At 43.9% G+C, this 16263-nt stretch overlaps 1 protein-coding gene across 1 annotated transcript in view; it reads right to left on the minus strand.

The window, feature by feature from the left end:
• Window positions 1–4058: 4058 nt before the first annotated feature.
• LOC119516101 (lipopolysaccharide-binding protein-like) overlaps window positions 4059–16263 on the minus strand; it is a 31331-nt gene continuing 19126 nt past the window's right edge. The window contains exons 12-15 of the mRNA XM_037812287.1: window positions 7155–7200; window positions 6210–6273; window positions 5256–5332; window positions 4059–4460 (exon numbers count right to left, since the gene is read on the minus strand). Coding sequence (XP_037668215.1) covers window positions 4428–4460; window positions 5256–5332; window positions 6210–6273; window positions 7155–7200 — 220 coding nt within the window. The 3' untranslated portion in view covers window positions 4059–4427. The remainder of the gene's footprint in view (window positions 4461–5255; window positions 5333–6209; window positions 6274–7154; window positions 7201–16263) is intronic.

Raw genomic sequence — 16263 nt, forward strand, 5'->3', positions numbered from 1 at the left:
CAGTTCCCTCCAGGCATGCATGTGGCAGGCAATGTCTGTACATCTCACACACAATTGCCCTCCAGTTGCTGCTCAGGGCCTGAGCCTGGCCTGAGTCTTCTCAGGGAAACCACATAGATGAATCTTACAAGCATAATGTTGAGAGAAAGAAGCCAGACATGAAAGACCACATGCTGAATGATGGCATTTATGTCAAGATCAAAAACAGGCAAAATCCATCTTTGTCACTAATCTAAGTCAGGATAGTGGTTTTCCTTGCAGGAGGGGTGACTGGAAAGGAGAATAAGAGGGGCTTCCAGGGTGCAAGGAATGTTGTGTTTTATTTGATCTGGGTAGTTACGTATTTATGATCACTTTGTGAAAATTCTTACAGCTGCACAACATATGATTTATGCATTTTTGTATGCATGTTAGACTCAATAAAAGTTTTAAAAATATTAGGTAAGTAAATGCTCAGAAACACTTACTCTTTTTAAAAATAGTCACTGCTTCTCAGTCACCTGAGAAAGTCAATGTGTGCAAAGTAGAAAGAACGATTTTGTATATTGTTGGAAGCTTTCTGTTCATTTCTGAAGTGATTGCATGAAAAACATGCCTCAGGTTAAACATTATTGTATCAGCTAGGAATTAAATTCAACTGCAAGGAACCTAAAAACTCAAATAGCAGCATCTCAGTCATGATAGGGGTTTGTTTTTCTCTCAAAATGAGGAGTATGAAGAAAAGCAATCCAGGGCTAATAGGGCAGCACCACAAGGACATCAGGTACCAAGGTTCCTTCCAGCTTTCCTCTCCATCATCCTGAGAATGTCACTTTCTCATGCTCACAAGACGATGCTCTGGCTTCAGCCATCATGACCATTTTCCAGGCAGGAAGAAAGGGAAGATCAAAGAGCAAATGAGACAAACTAGCCAAGTCTATTCCCTTTTAAAGGGTTTTCCCAGGAATCCGTCCCTTCCTGGTTCTGGTGTGCTCACTAAGCAGGCTCCTGCAGGGCAGGCAGCTCCCCCAGCATCCAGTTCCTGCAGTACACAGCAGTCAGCAATATCTGGTGGCCAGCAGCTTTCCCCAGCACCCCCATCTCCAGTGGTTTTGTAGGAGAGTGCCTCCAGAGAGAACAGTTTTCCACCAAGTTCTAGAGGACAGATTTCCAGCAAGTTCCACTAGTGTGGCATCACAGTGAATTCTCTGCCAGGGAGTGAATCGCAGCCGAGTCCTCTCCGACAAAGTCTGGATCTCAGCCCTGGGGAGAGGGATGGTGGAGGGCGGCTCTTCCTCGGACACTGACGCCCTAAGAGCAGTGGCTGTTCCTTATCTCTGCTACTCTTCTATACTCCAGAGTTCTCTTTACCTCTTACAAGCCAATCCCTCATTACTCCAATTCCCTGTTACAGTTAAAAATTCTTTATATTAAACTTGGTTCTTCCAATAACCATGTGGTTTCTCTCTCCTGATTTGTTCCGGACTAATATGCCCAACCAGCAGTGTTGGACTAGAACTCATTGGCTGCGACTAGCTGCAAGTGTTACTGGGACATGCAGCTCTATAGCTGTGCATGTGGCCAGATCAACTGAACTGGAGTTCTAGTAATAGGAAGATGAAACTAGATCTTGCATAGGCAACCGGCAGTGTCTGCCTCAGCAGCAATATATAGTGATAAGGATGCCTTCCGGAACTCCAAGTTTCCCTGTTTTCTAGGCTGTGTCTGTTGGCCACACCCATTGGTGAACATTCCCACCTACCCACTTCTCCAGGCTCATTTCACACTGTCCTCCTCCTCCTTTCCCCGAAAAACTCCTCCAATGCAATCTATTAGAAACAAATTAAATAAGTGGCAACAAATTCAACAAGTATGATTTCTCTAGAATGGGCATTACACAGATCAGGTCGAATGTCCCACAATGTCCCCCAAGTCTTCAGAGCCCCCCAGTCCCTCCAGCCTCTCAGAGACTACTAGGCAGCAGTCCCAAAGGCCCCCCATGTACTGTGACCAAGCTGTTTCTGCCTCCCTGACCATTTGAGCCCCCCCTTTACAAGGGGGCTGTCCTAAGCATCTGTTTCTCGCAGCTCCCTCCCAGTCACCCCGACAGCTCTCCCCTGACTCTGCAGGGAAGGCCATCCTCTCCTTTCCCCTCCTGGAGCTCAGAGCACATGCCTGCCTGCCTGCGGTGCAGACTCTAGTGTTCCCCAGCCCTCCTCTAACCTCAAGTACAAGTTCCAACCAAATGGAAATGGAGGTGGTGACACTGGCTTGCTGAGTGACCTTGGGCAGTGACCTTCCCTATCACAATACCCTCCCCAAGGGTTGTTGCAAATGTCAAATGAGAAAGTGAATGGGAAGTGCTTGTCACAGTGTCTGGCACACAGCAAGCTCCTGGTAAATGCTAGCTGTAGGTATTATAACTGCTATTATTTTAACAGTTCTTGGCTTGCTCTTCAGAAAACTGGTCAGGTTTTGGGGGGTGACTCTCACCCCAAGGGGTGTCTTGTCTTCTGGTTTAGGAACCCCCAAGTGAATTCTGATCCCTGGGAGGCCCTGGGGCAGGCATCCAGTGCAGTCACTGGGAAGGGACAGGAGGGGTGCAGTGGTGAAAACCCCCTTCCAGGGAGGGAAGACGAGGAGGGAGGCAGCGCCAACCACCAAGCTTCCCGGCAGATGTTGACTTGAACTCACCGGAAGCGCCACAGTGGGCTCTTTCCAGATACAGGGAAGCTATGGTGACAAGTGCAGACTGCAGCGACATCTACCGGTCGCATCTTGGAATGGTTCGGCTAGAGGGAAGATTCTAGATAACTGGTTGTCTAGGATGCTGGTAACCTAGAAGATCCCCAGGCCGCACTCTCAGAAGTACTGATTCAGTGAGTCTGGGTGAGCCACATGCTTACAGGATGTTCTTGTGCAGGGGATCCAGTGCTTCCCAGTTATAACACCCATTGTAGAAAAAATGTTTTTTCACAAACATCCTCCCATACACACACAACAGCAATTGATCTTTACTGTCTACTGTCTGAGAATATAAAGAATGACAAAATGCCACCATAAATTGAATTCCACATTAAAATTTTAACACCTCACCTTTTTATGGAACACTTACTAGGTGCCAGGCCATTGCTAATTACTTTTTGCCCTATGACCAGGGATTGGTAAAGTATGACCCATGGGTCAAATTGGGCCTGGTGCCTGTTTCTGCAAATAAAGTGTTATTGGAACAGAGTCACACTCATTTACTTTCTACAGCTGTTTTCTGATGCAATGGCAGAGCTCAGCAGCTGACAGAGACCACACGGGCTGCAAAGCCTACCTACCATGTCGAAGAAGACATTTCACCTGATGATGTTAAACAGGCAAGGATAAGTTTAGTCAAAACTATATACAATAGGGAAAAGGGAGAGAGACCAGAAGGCCAGCACAACAGGGAGAGACAGAGGGCTCAGCTCTGCTGAAGGGCAGGAGAGCTTTTAGGGCCTGGAGTGAGTGAGTGGAAAAGTGCCGAAGGGGAAGTAAGCACCTGGATGTGTCAATTACGTGGAGCTCCTCCAGGTAGAACATCTGGATTCTGAAAGGGCCAAGGTCAGGGGCCTACAGACAAGGAGAAGCCTGTCTAACGTTTAATCAAGTGAAGGGGAAATTAAGGCCAACTTGGTCGGTATCACAAACGGGATGGGATTTCTTAATCCACACTCTTTTCCAGCATCACAGGGATCAGACAAAACTCAACACTGGATTATGGAAAAAGTTTGCAGGCCTCTGATTTTGACTGCAAGCTTCATGAAGGCAGAGACCACATGTTTTGCTGAATCTCCTTTCAATCCCCTAACACCAAGCCCAGAGGCAGAAGCTAATGCAGGAAAATCATCAGAAAATTGAAATCAAAGTATGCTGAATAAGTGTGTAACCTGTATAGAGGCTGGATAGTCTCGTGGTCCCATCTCAATAAATACTATCTTCCAAGAAATGAAAAACAAAAATGGGAGCCCACATCTCTCTGACTCTTGCTCCCTTGACCAGGACATCAAAAGGTACAACTAAGTCGTCCAACATGTTTAATGTTGAGCAGGAAGCTTTGGGCGGTGTAGGGATTGACCACTGTTCATGCTTTTTCCTTTACCAAGGTTTGTTCTAGTGGCCGCCTGGTAAGGAGTTGGGGTTGAGTTCCCCAAAGTGACACTGAGGACAGCTGCAAAGAGAACATGTAAGGACATGGGCAGGACAAGGAGGGAGAGGAGGAAGGGTGGGGAGGTGGGCCGTCGTCAGGTGTGTCTTCAGGTACCGTAGGATCTCTGGTGACCAGTTTACATGGGGACAAAGGGAGCTCGGGGGAAGGAGGCAATATGGCTGCGGCCTCGGTGCCTCCACAAGGGCAGGGCAGGTCCAGCTGTGGGGTCGTTCACTCCTCCAGCCACAGTTGCTCCTCTTCCATCTTCCGCCTAATCAATGTTGGCCCCAAAGAGCAAGAAGTTCTGGCAGGAAAGCAAAAAGGACAGACAAGAAAGATCATTTTCTGAGCTGCACAGGAGCTTCTTGGAAAATGGGCCTTTACTGGGAGAGCCAAGTTCTCACTCTAACTGAAAGCCAGATCAGCATAGAAACCAAGTCCTTAGAGTTGGAGGACCCCATAAAATACTGTCCCTATCAGCTGCTTGCCCCTAGTAATTTACCTGCATTTCCCAAGCTGCTGCTTTCTGGAAGACATTCATAAATGTCACTTAGTTCTTCCAGAATTTTCTCTCCCAGGAGAACAATGCACACCTGGTTGTGGCCTGAGGCTACTCCCTTGTCCCTAGACGACATGGATTCTGGACATGAAAGGCCAGGTTGAGTCTTATCAAAAACCATCCCTCACTGCTGTGGGCAGGAGGGCTGGCTTGTGGCCCAGTGGAGATCATCACACTTCCAAGGAGATTCTGGACTCACTCATGTGGCTCCTCATCACCCCAGAAGTGGTGCATCTAATCTGACTCTTGCTCAGTCCCCTTCCTTCGCACATGGCTAAAATGCCTTGCATATTGTAGATGCTCAGACGTTGTTTTTGAACTGATTATTGGGAACTGAACAATTACAAATAAAGCCAATTCCAGTTAATCAAAACTTGACACTGATACTCAAAAATTTAACACAAAAATAGATTATTTTCTATAAAAATTGGGTTCAGGATGCACGTGGCAGTCAGGGGTTCCCCCTAGTACCCACCAGCCCCTGAAGCAGCCCTCCCAGCAAGACTTTGAGTTCCTGCCCAGACCCCACTTCCAACTGACCTTGTGAATTTGGAGCACCAAACTGTTGAGGTAGATGTCCCTTGGCAGAGGGAGTGGGAAACCCTCCTCAAGCTTTGCTGGAAGATAAAAAGCAGAGAGAGAGGATTGGAAAGGGAAAATGGGGACGTGTGCAGATATAGTATTGCATTTGCAAATGCTCAGAGAAAGTGGGGCACTCCAAAATGCTATAGGCAACTGGATCCATGGCTGGTTTGGACTTGAGGTAAAGGCTCCAGAAATGCAGCCTCTTCAGGTGTGGACTGAGGTGGACAGCACCTTGGGACTCTGTCAGCCTGTCTGAGAGCCAGCCCTCACCCAGTACCCGCAGTGGCCAGGGCTGGGGCATGTCATGTTTGTATCAGGGGATTCATCCCTGAGGACCACCACCTCCACAACTTTCTCTTTTCCACAACAATTGCAATGCTGTTATCTCTTTGTTGTAAAAGGTAGAGCGACAGTCAGGCTCAAGAGGCCCTGGGATGGCAGGAGGTCTGCTGGGTTCTTGGGTGGTCATTGTCCCCAGCGCTGCCTCCATCATGGTCACCCAGCAACCAGGCGTGCAACCTCCAGGTGCCATCCACGTGCTGCCCGGAACACTCCACTTCCCTTGGCCTGACTCCTTACCCCCAGGCCTCAGCTTGGACTCACCTCTCCTGGAAGCTTTGCCTGACCTCTAAGTCCATGCTCAGTGCTTCCTCCTAGCTCCCGCAGTCCCCGGGGTTCCTTCCATCACTCAGCACACTGGGCTGTCACTGCCTGTTACACGTCGGCCCTCCCAACAAAACGTGAGTGTGCACTCCGTGGGGCAAGGATCAACCTTGCTAGTACCCCAGCCAGGACTGAAGAGAGGCTCAACTTGTTGAATGATGCATGAATGAATGAATGAACCACGAAGCCCACAGCAGGGTAAAATCCAGCCTTTGCATGGAGCAACCAGTAGCAGCTGTTCCTTACCATTGAGAGAGGGGTATATGGTGTGCTGTGCATAGTAATTGAAGATGGTTTCCATCAACTGCACCTGGAGCAGAGAGGACATCAGAACACAGGGATCAAATAAGACACGAGTAAAAACAGGAGCCAAAGGGAGGAGCACCTGGCTCCCACCTCTGGAAATGACATGTCATTAGTTTACAAAATAGAGGTTGACCTTGACTACCACAGCTACAGATGAAAAGCCCCTTATTTACAATCCCAAAACCTCAAAATCTCTAATAATTAGTTTTCCATAAATGCATGAGGCCCATTTTGTGGCAAACCTGACAGGAACTGTCACAAGGCTATTTGTTGTTTCTTTATTCCACTTTATGTGAATATTCATAAATTTTATTGCAGAAGTTAGATTACAGAATGCTGCACTGGGTTCTGCAAGGAGTGTTAGACAACATATGTTGCATGCATCATGTAACATATCAAAAATTCTCCATTTTGAAACCCCTAGGGGTTTGCACGAGGGAGAGTGCACCCAGGCACCACTGTTAAAATGGTGAATCTCCACTGAGGGCTTACTAGGTGTGACATACTTTGTGAAGGTGTCTTTTTTACTCATATTTAACACCCATTTGAGATAGATACTATTATTATTCCCATTTCACAGACTAGGAAACTGAGGCTCAGAGAGGCTAAGTGACTTTCCCAAGGTCACACAGCAAGAAAGTGGCAGAGGTGGTATAAGAGCCCAGGTTGAGCTTACTTCTCAAATCATGGCCTTAATGGCCATGTCCAGTCACCCATTTGCTCCCCCAGACAGAGACCCTTGTGTATAGTTAACGCTCAGATGTGGGTGTCCTGTTTCCTCTGAGACTGCAGTGCGTCTCTTTCTGGGACCTGGCTGCTTCTCCTAGAGCCCATGAAGACCTGCTTGGAGAACACACTCAAGAAATCCTGAGAAAAATAACTCACATTGAAGACACCGACATTGGATTGTTTCAGTTCCAGTTTCAGCGTACTGTGTAGAGAAAAAGAGAATCACAGGTCACGCCCTGCCATGGCTGGTACTTTCTCACTGTAAACCCTGTGCTGCTTGGGGTCAAGGTCATTTCTGGGGGCTGGGAACCCAAAGGTTCTCTGCAATCTGTGGCTTGTGGGTTTAAGACTTTAAGAAGTAGCATTTTAAAAATAATGTTTACTGAGCATTTTTAATACTTTGAAGAAAAAATTGTGTTGTATTATGTGGAAAAGTGAAACATAAAAATGCATGCACTGACTCCAATTATGTAAAAAACATTTTTAAAAGACTGTATGAAACACATAAAACTGTTAAGAAAGGTAGACTCACTTGTTAAATTGTACTTCAAAAGTTACCACTGTTCTGTATATATGTTAAATTTCACAGTAAAAAATGTATTTTAAAAAAAGGTAGTCTCTAGGTGGCAAATTTATGGGTGATTTAGTTTACTTTTTCACACTTTTGTACTTTCCAAATTTCTTCTTTTGCAATGACGATGTATCATATTTGTAATTTGGAAATAGACAACAAAAACAGAAAGGAGGCCTTACAAATGATGCGGGAAGCACTTGGCGCCCCCTGGGGTGAAGGAAGGCGGAGCTCCTCAGGGTACCTGGATCGCTGTCGCTATAGAAGCTGAACCCCAGTTTGCCCACTGATCCCCCTCCTGACAGGCTTTCTTCTGGCCTGCTGCCCGGGTTCCCTTGTTCAGGAACTTCGGATTACCTTGGACAGATCTCTTTGTTTCCTGCTCTTCAGGGACACTAGTTTGCATGTTTCCTTGGTGAAGTCATTGCATAAGATCCTCTCAAATCCTCATCAAAGGTCTCATCACTTTATGTCTCCCCCCAGTCTAAGCCCTTGGCTGTCCTCCCCAACACTGCAGAGACCCCAAACCAGGTTTATGCATAAATTCAGACTCCAGAGTCCTCCAGGAATCCATCTGTCCCAAAACAGCTCCCTGTCAGTCCTCCACACTGCCCCAAATGCAAACCATTATCTTGTCTTTTTAAACACAAAGCAGGGAGGCTGGGCAAGATGGCAGACTGGTGAGCTGTATGTTTTAGTTACTCCTCCAGGAAAGTAGGTAGAAAGCCAGGAACTGCGTGGACTGGACACCACAGAGCAATCTGACTTTGGGCATACTTCATACAACACTCATGAAAACGTCGAACTGCTGAGATCAGCGAAATCTGTAAGTTTTTGTGGCCAGGGGACCCACACCCCTCCCTGCCAGGCTCAGTCCCGTGGGAGGAGGGGCTGTCAGCTCCGGGAAGGAGAAGGGAGAACTGCAGTGGCAGCCCTTATCAGAAACTCATTCTACTGATCCAAACTCCAACCATAGATAGACTGGGACCAGACACCAGAGAATCTGAGAGCAGCCAGCCCAGCAGAGAGGAGACAGGTATAGAAAAAAACAACACGAAAAACTCCAAAATAAAAGCGGAGGATTTTTGGAGTTCTGGTGAACATAGAAAGGGGAAGGGCAGAGCTCAGGCCCTGAGGCTCATATGCAAATCCCAAAGAAAAGCTGATATCTCTGCCTGTGGACCTTTCCTTAATGGCCCTAATTGCTTTGTCTCTTAGCATTTCAATAACTCATTAGATCTCTGAGGAGGGCCCTTTTTCTTTAACCCTTTTTTCTTTTTCTAAAACAATTACTCTAAGAAGCCCAATACAGAAAGCTTCAAAGACTTGCAATTTGGGCAGGTCAAGACAAGAGCAGAACTAAGAGAGCTCTGAGACAAAAGGCAATAATCCAGTGGCTGAGAAAATTCACTAAACACCACAACTTCCCAAGAAAAGGGGGGTGTCCACTCACAGCCATCATTCTGGTGGACAGGAAACACTCCTGCCCATCGCCAGCCCCACAGCCCAGAGCTGCCCCAGACAACCCAGTGTGACGGAAGCACTTCAAATAACAGGCACACACCACAAAACTGGGTGTGGACATTAGCCTTCCCTGCACCCTCAGCTGATTGTCCCAGAGTTGGGAAGGTGGAGCAGTGTGAATTAACAAAGCCCCATTCAGCCATCATTTCAGCAGACTCGGAGCCTCCATACACAGCCCAGCAGCCCAGAACCGCCCTGAGGAGACAGCACTCACCTGTGACATAGCACAGTCATCCCTCAACAGAGGACCCGGGGTGGACGGCCTGGAAGAGGGGCCCACTTGCAAGTCTCAGGAGCCATACGCCAATACCAAGGACTTGTGGGTCAGTGGCAGAGACAAACTGTGGCAGGACTGAACTGAAGGATTAGACTATTGCAGCAGCTTTAAAACTCTAGGATCACCAGGGAGATTTGATTGTTAGAGCCACCCCCCCCTCCTTGACTGCCCAGAAACACGCCCCATATACAGGGCAGGCAACACCAACTACACATGCAAGCTTGGTACACCAATTGGACCCCACAAGACTCACTCCCCCACTCACCAAAAAGACTAAGCAGGGGAGAACTGGCTTGTGGAGAACAGGTGGCTCGTGGACTCCACCTGCTGGTTAGTTAGAGAAAGTGTACTCCACGAAGCTTTAGATCTGATAAATTAGAGATAAGGACTTCAATTGGTCTACAAATCCTAAAAGAACCCTATCAAGTTCAGCAAATGCCAAGAGGCCAAAGACAACAGAAAATTATAAAGCATATGAAAAAACCAGACGATATGGATAACCCAACCCAAGCACCCAAATCAAAAGATTAGAAGAGACACAGCACCTAGAGCAGCTACTCAAAGAACTAAAGATGAACAATGAGACCATAGTACGGGATACAAAGGAGATCAAGAAGACCCTAGAAGAGCATAAAGAAGACATTGCGCCCCAGACAACCCAGTGTGACCAAAGCGCTTCAAATAACAGGCACACACCACAAAACTGGGCGTGGACATTAGCCTTCCCTGCAACCTCAGCTGATTGTCCCAGAGTTGGGAAGGTGGAGCAGTGTGAATTAACAAAGCCCCATTCAGCCATCATTTCAGCAGACTCGGAGCCTCCCTACACAGCCCAGCAGCCCAGAACTGCCCTGGGGGGCACTCACCTGTGACATAGCACAGTCATCCCTCAACAGAGGACCCGGGGTGCACAGCCTGGAAGAGGGGCCCACTTGCAAGTCTCAGGAGCCATACGCCAATACCACGGACTTGTGGGTCAGTGGCAGAGACAAACTGTGGCAGGACTGAACTGAAGGATTAGACTATTGCAGCAGCTTTAAAATTCTAGGATCACCAGGGAGATTTGATTGTTAGGGCCACTCCCCCTCCCTGACTGCCCAGAAACACACCCCATATACAGGGCAGGCAACACCAACTACACATGCAAGCTTGGTACACCAATTGGACCCCACAAGACTCACTCCCTCACTCACCAAAAAGGCTAAGCAGGGGAGAACTGGCTTGTGGAGAACAGGTGGCTCGTGGACGCCACCCGCTGGTTAGTTAGAGAAAGTGTACTCCACGAAGCTGTAGATCTGATAAATTAGAGATAAGGACTTCAATTGGTCTACAAATCCTAAAAGAACCCTATCAAGTTCAGCAAATGCCACGAGGCCAAAAACAACAGAAAATTATAAAGCATATGAAGAAAACAGACGATATGGATAACCCAAGCCCAAGCACCCAAATCAAAAGATCAGAAGAGACACAGCACCTAGAGCAGCTACTCAAAGAACTAAAGATGAACAATGAGACCATAGTACGGGATACAAAGGAAATCAAGAAGACCCTAGAAGAGCATAAAGAAGACATTGCAAGACTAAATAAAAAAATGGATGATCTTATGGAAATTAAAGAAACTGTTGACCAAATTAAAAAGATTCTGGACACTCATAGTACAAGACTAGAGGAAGTTGAACAACGAATCAGTGACCTGGAAGATGACAGAAAGGAAAATGAAAGCATAAAAGAAAGAATGGGGAAAAAAATTGAAAAAATCGAAATGGACCTCAGGGATATGATAGATAATATGAAACGTCCGAATATAAGACTCATTGGTGTCTCAGAAGGGGAAGAAAAGGGTAAAGGTCTAGGAAGAGTATTCAAAGAAATTGTTGGGGAAAACTTCCCAAATCTTCTAAACAACATAAATACACAAATCATAAATGCTCAGCGAACTCCAAATAGAATAAATCCAAATAAACTCACTCCAAGACATATACTGATCACACTGTCAAACACAGAAGAGAAGGAGCAAGTTCTGAAAGCAGCAAGAGAAAAGCAATTCACCACATACAAAGGAAACAGCATAAGACTAAGTAGTGACTACTCAGCGGCCACCATGGAGGCGAGAAGGCAGTGGCACGATATATTTAAAATTCTGAGTGAGAAAAATTTCCAGCCAAAAATACTTTATCCAGCAAAACTCTCCTTCAAATTTGAGAGAGAGCTTAAATTTTTCACAGACAAAGAAATGCTGAGAGAATTTGCTAACAAGAGACCTGCCCTACTGGAGATACTAAAGGGATCCCTACAGACAGAGAAATAAAGAAAGGACAGAGAAACTTGGAGAAAGGTTCAGTACTAAAGAGATTCGGTATGGATACAATAAAGGATATTAATAGAGAGAGGGGAAAAATATGACAAACATAAACCAAAGGATAAGATGGCTGATTCAAGAAATGCCTTCACAGTTATAACGTTGAATGTAAATGGATTAAACTCCCCAATTAAAAGATACAGATTCGCAGAATGGATCAAAAAAAATGAACCATCAATATGTTGCATACAAGAGACTCATCTTAGACACAGGGACACAAAGAAACTGAAAGTGAAAGGATGGAAAAAAGTATTTCATGCAAGCTACAGCCAAAAGAAAGCAGGTGTAGCAATATTAATCTCAGATAAAATAGACTTCAAATGCAGGGATGTTTTGAGAGACAAAGAAGGCCACTAAATACTAATAAAAGGGGCAATTCAACAAGAAGAAATAACAATCGTAAATGTCTATGCACCCAACCAAGGTGCCACAAAATACATGAGAGAAACACTGGCAAAACTAAAGGAAGCAATTGATGTTTCCACAATAATTGTGGGAGACTTCAACACATCACTCTCTCCTATAGATAGATCAACCAGACAGAAGACCAATAAGGAAATTGAAAACCTAAACAATCTGATAAATGAATTAGATTTAACAGACATCTACAGGACATTACATCCCAAATCACCAGGATACACATACTTTTCTAGTGCTCACGGAACTTTCTCCAGAATAGATCATATGCTGGGACATAAAACAAGCCTCAATAAATTTAAAAAGATTGAAATTATTCAAAGCACATTCTCTGACCACAATGGAATACAATTAGAAGTCAATAACCATCAGAGACTTAGAAAATTCACAAATGCCTGGAGGTTAAACAACACACTCCTAAACAATCAGTGGGTTAAAGAAGAAATAGAAAGAGAAATTGCTAAATATATAGAGACGAATGAAAATGAGAACACAACATACCAAAACCTATGGGATGCAGCAAAAGCAGTGCTAAGGGGGAAATTTATAGCACTAAACGCATATATTAAAAAGGAAGAAAGAGCCAAAATCAGAGAACTAATGGATCAACTGAAGAAGCCAGAAAATGAACAGCAAACCAATCCTAAACCAAGTAGAAGAAAAGAAATAACAAGGATTAAAGCAGAAATAAATGACATAGAGAACAAAAAAACAATAGAGAGGATAAATATCACCAAAAGTTGGTTCTTTGAGAAGATCAACAAGATTGACAAGCCCCTAGCTAGACTGACAAAATCAAAAAGAGAGAAGACCCATATAAACAAAATAATGAATGAAAAAGGTGACATAACTGCAGATCCTGAAGAAATTAAAAAAATTATAAGAGGATATTATGAACAACTGTATGGCAACAAACTGGATAATGTAGAGGAATTGGACAATTTCCTGGAAACATATGAACAACCTAGACTGACCAGAGAAGAAATAGAAGACCTCAACCAACCCATCACAAGCAAAGAGATCCAATCAGTCATCAAAAATCTTCCCACAAATAAATGCCCAGGGCCAGATGGCTTCACAGGGGAATTCTACCAAACTTTCCAGAAAGAACTGACACCAATCTTACTCAAACTCTTTCAAAACATTGAAGAAAATGGAACACTACCTAACTCATTTTATGAAGCTAACATCAATCTAATACCAAAACCAGGCAAAGATGCTACAAAAAAGGAAAACTACCGGCCAATCTCCCTAATGAATATAGATGCAAAAATCCTCAACAAAATACTTGCAAATCGAATCCAAAGACACATTAAAAAAAATCATACACCATGACCAAGTGGGGTTCATTCCAGGCATGCAAGGATGTTTCAACATAAGAAAATCAATCAATGTATTACAACACATTAACAAGTCAAAAGGGAAAAATCAATTGATCATCTCAATAGATGCTGAAAAAGCATTTGACAAAATCCAACATCCCTTTTTGATAAAAACACTTCAAAAGGTAGGAATTGAAGGAAACTTCCTCAACATGATAAAGAGCATATATGAAAAACCCACAGCCAGCATAGTACTCAATGGTGAGAGACTGAAAGCCTTCCCTCTAAGATCAGGAACAAGACAAGGATGCCCGCTGTCACCACTGTTATTCAACATTGTGCTGGAAGTGCTAGCCAGGGCAATCCGCAAGACAAAGAAATAAAAGGCATCCAAATTGGAAAAGAAGAAGTAAAACTGTCATTGTTTGCAGATGATATGATCTTATATCTAGAAAACCCTGAGAAATCGACGATACAGCTACTAGAGCTAATAAACAAATTTAGCAAAGTAGCAGGATACAAGATTAATGCACATAAGTCAGTAATGTTTCTATATGCTAGAAATGAACAAACTGAAGAGACACTCAAGAAAAAGATACCATTTTCAATAGCAACTAAAAAAATCAAGTACCTAGGAATAAACTTAACCAAAGATGTAAAAGACCTATACAAAGAAAACTACATAACTCTACTAAAAGAAATAGAAGGGGACCTTAAAAGATGGAAAAATATTCCATGTTCATGGATAGGAAGACTAAATGTCATTAAGATGTCAATTCTACCCAAACTCATCTACAGATTCAATGCAATCCCAATCAAAATTCCAACAACCTACTTTGCAGACTTGGAAAAGCTAGTTATCAAATTTATTTGGAAAGGTAAGATGCCTCGAATTGCTAAAGACACTCTAAAAAAGAAAAACGAAGTGGGAGGACTTACACTCCCTGACTTTGAAGCTTATTATAAAGCCACAGTTGCCAAAACAGCATGGTACTGGCACAAAGATAGACATATAGATCAATGGAATCGAATTGAGAATTCAGAGATAGACCCTCAGATCTATGGCCGACTGATCTTTGATAAGGCCCCCAAAGTCACTGAACTGAGTCATAATGGTCTTTTCAACAAATGGGGCTGGGAGAGTTGGATATCCATATCCAAAAGAATGAAAGAGGACCCCTACCTCACCCCCTACACAAAAATTAACTCAAAATGGACCAAAGATCTCAATATAAAAGAAAGTACCATAAAACTCCTAGAAGATAATGTAGGAAAACATCTTCAAGACCTTGTATTAGGCGGCCACTTCCTAGACTTTACACCCAAAGCACAAGCAACAAAAGAAAAAATAGATAAATGGGAACTCCTCAAGCTTAGAAGTTTCTGCACCTCAAAGGAGTTTCTCAAAAAGGTAAAGAGGCAGCCAACTCAATGGGAAAAAATTTTTGGAAACCATGTATCTGACAAAAGACTGATATCTTGCATATATAAAGAAATCATACAACTCAATGACAATAGTACAGATAGCCCAATTATAAAATGGGCAAAAGATATGAAAAGACAGTTCTCTGAAGAGGAAATACAAATGGCCAAGAAACACATGAAAAAATGTTCAGCTTCACTAGCTATTAGAGAGATGCAAATTAAGACCACAATGAGATACCATCTAACACCGATTAGAATGGCTGCCATTAAACAAACAGGAAACTACAAATGCTGGAGGGGATGTGGAGAAATTGGAACTCTTATTCATTGTTGGTGGGACTGTATAATGGTTCAGCCACTCTGGAAGTCAGTCTGGCAGTTCCTTAGAAAACTAGATATAGAGTTACCATTCAATCCAGCGATTGCACTTCTCGGTATATACCCAGAAGGTCGGAAAGCAGTGACACGAACAGATATCTGCACGCCAATGTTCATAGCAGCATTATTCACAATTGCCAAGAGATGGAAACAACCCAAATGTCCTTCAACAGATGAGTGGATAAATAAAATGTGGTATATACACACGATGGAGTACTACGCGGCAGTAAGAAGGAACGATCTGGTGAAACATATGACAACATGGATGAACCTTGAAGACATAATGGTGAGCGAAATAAGCCAGGCACAAAAAGAGAAATATTATATGCTACCACTAATGTGAACTTTGAAAAATGTAAAACAAATGGTTTATAATGTAGAATGTAGGGGAACTAGCAGTAGAGAGCAATTAAGGAAGGGGGAACAATAATCCAAGAAGAACAGATAAGCTATTTAACGTTCTGGGGATGCCCAGGAATGACTATGGTCTGTTAATTTCTGATAGATATAGTAGGAACAAGTTCACAGAAATGTTGTTATATTAGGTAACTTTCTTGGGGTAAAGTAGGAACATGTTGGAAGTTAAGCAGTTATCTTAGGTTAGTTGTCTTTTTCTTACTCCCTTGTTATGGTCTCTTTGAAATGTTCTTTTATTGTATGTTTGTTTTCTTTTTAACTTTTTTTTTCATACAGTTGATTTAAAAAAGAAGGGAAAGTTAAAAAAAAAAAAAGAAAAACAAGGAAAAAAAGATGTAGTGCCCCCTTGAGGAGCCTGTGGAGAATGCAGGGGTATTCGCCTACCCCACCTCGATGGTTGCTAACATCACCACAGACATAGGGGACTGGTGTTTTGATGGGTTGAGCCCTCTACCATAAGTTTTACCCTTGGGAAGACGGTTGCTGCAAAGGAGAGGCTAGACCTCCCTATATTTGTGCCTAAGAGTCTCCTGAATGCCTCTTTGTTGCTCAGATGTGACCCTCTCTCTCTAGCT

This window comes from Choloepus didactylus, chromosome 19, assembly GCF_015220235.1.
Source record: "Choloepus didactylus isolate mChoDid1 chromosome 19, mChoDid1.pri, whole genome shotgun sequence".
Lineage (NCBI taxonomy): Eukaryota > Metazoa > Chordata > Mammalia > Pilosa > Megalonychidae > Choloepus > Choloepus didactylus.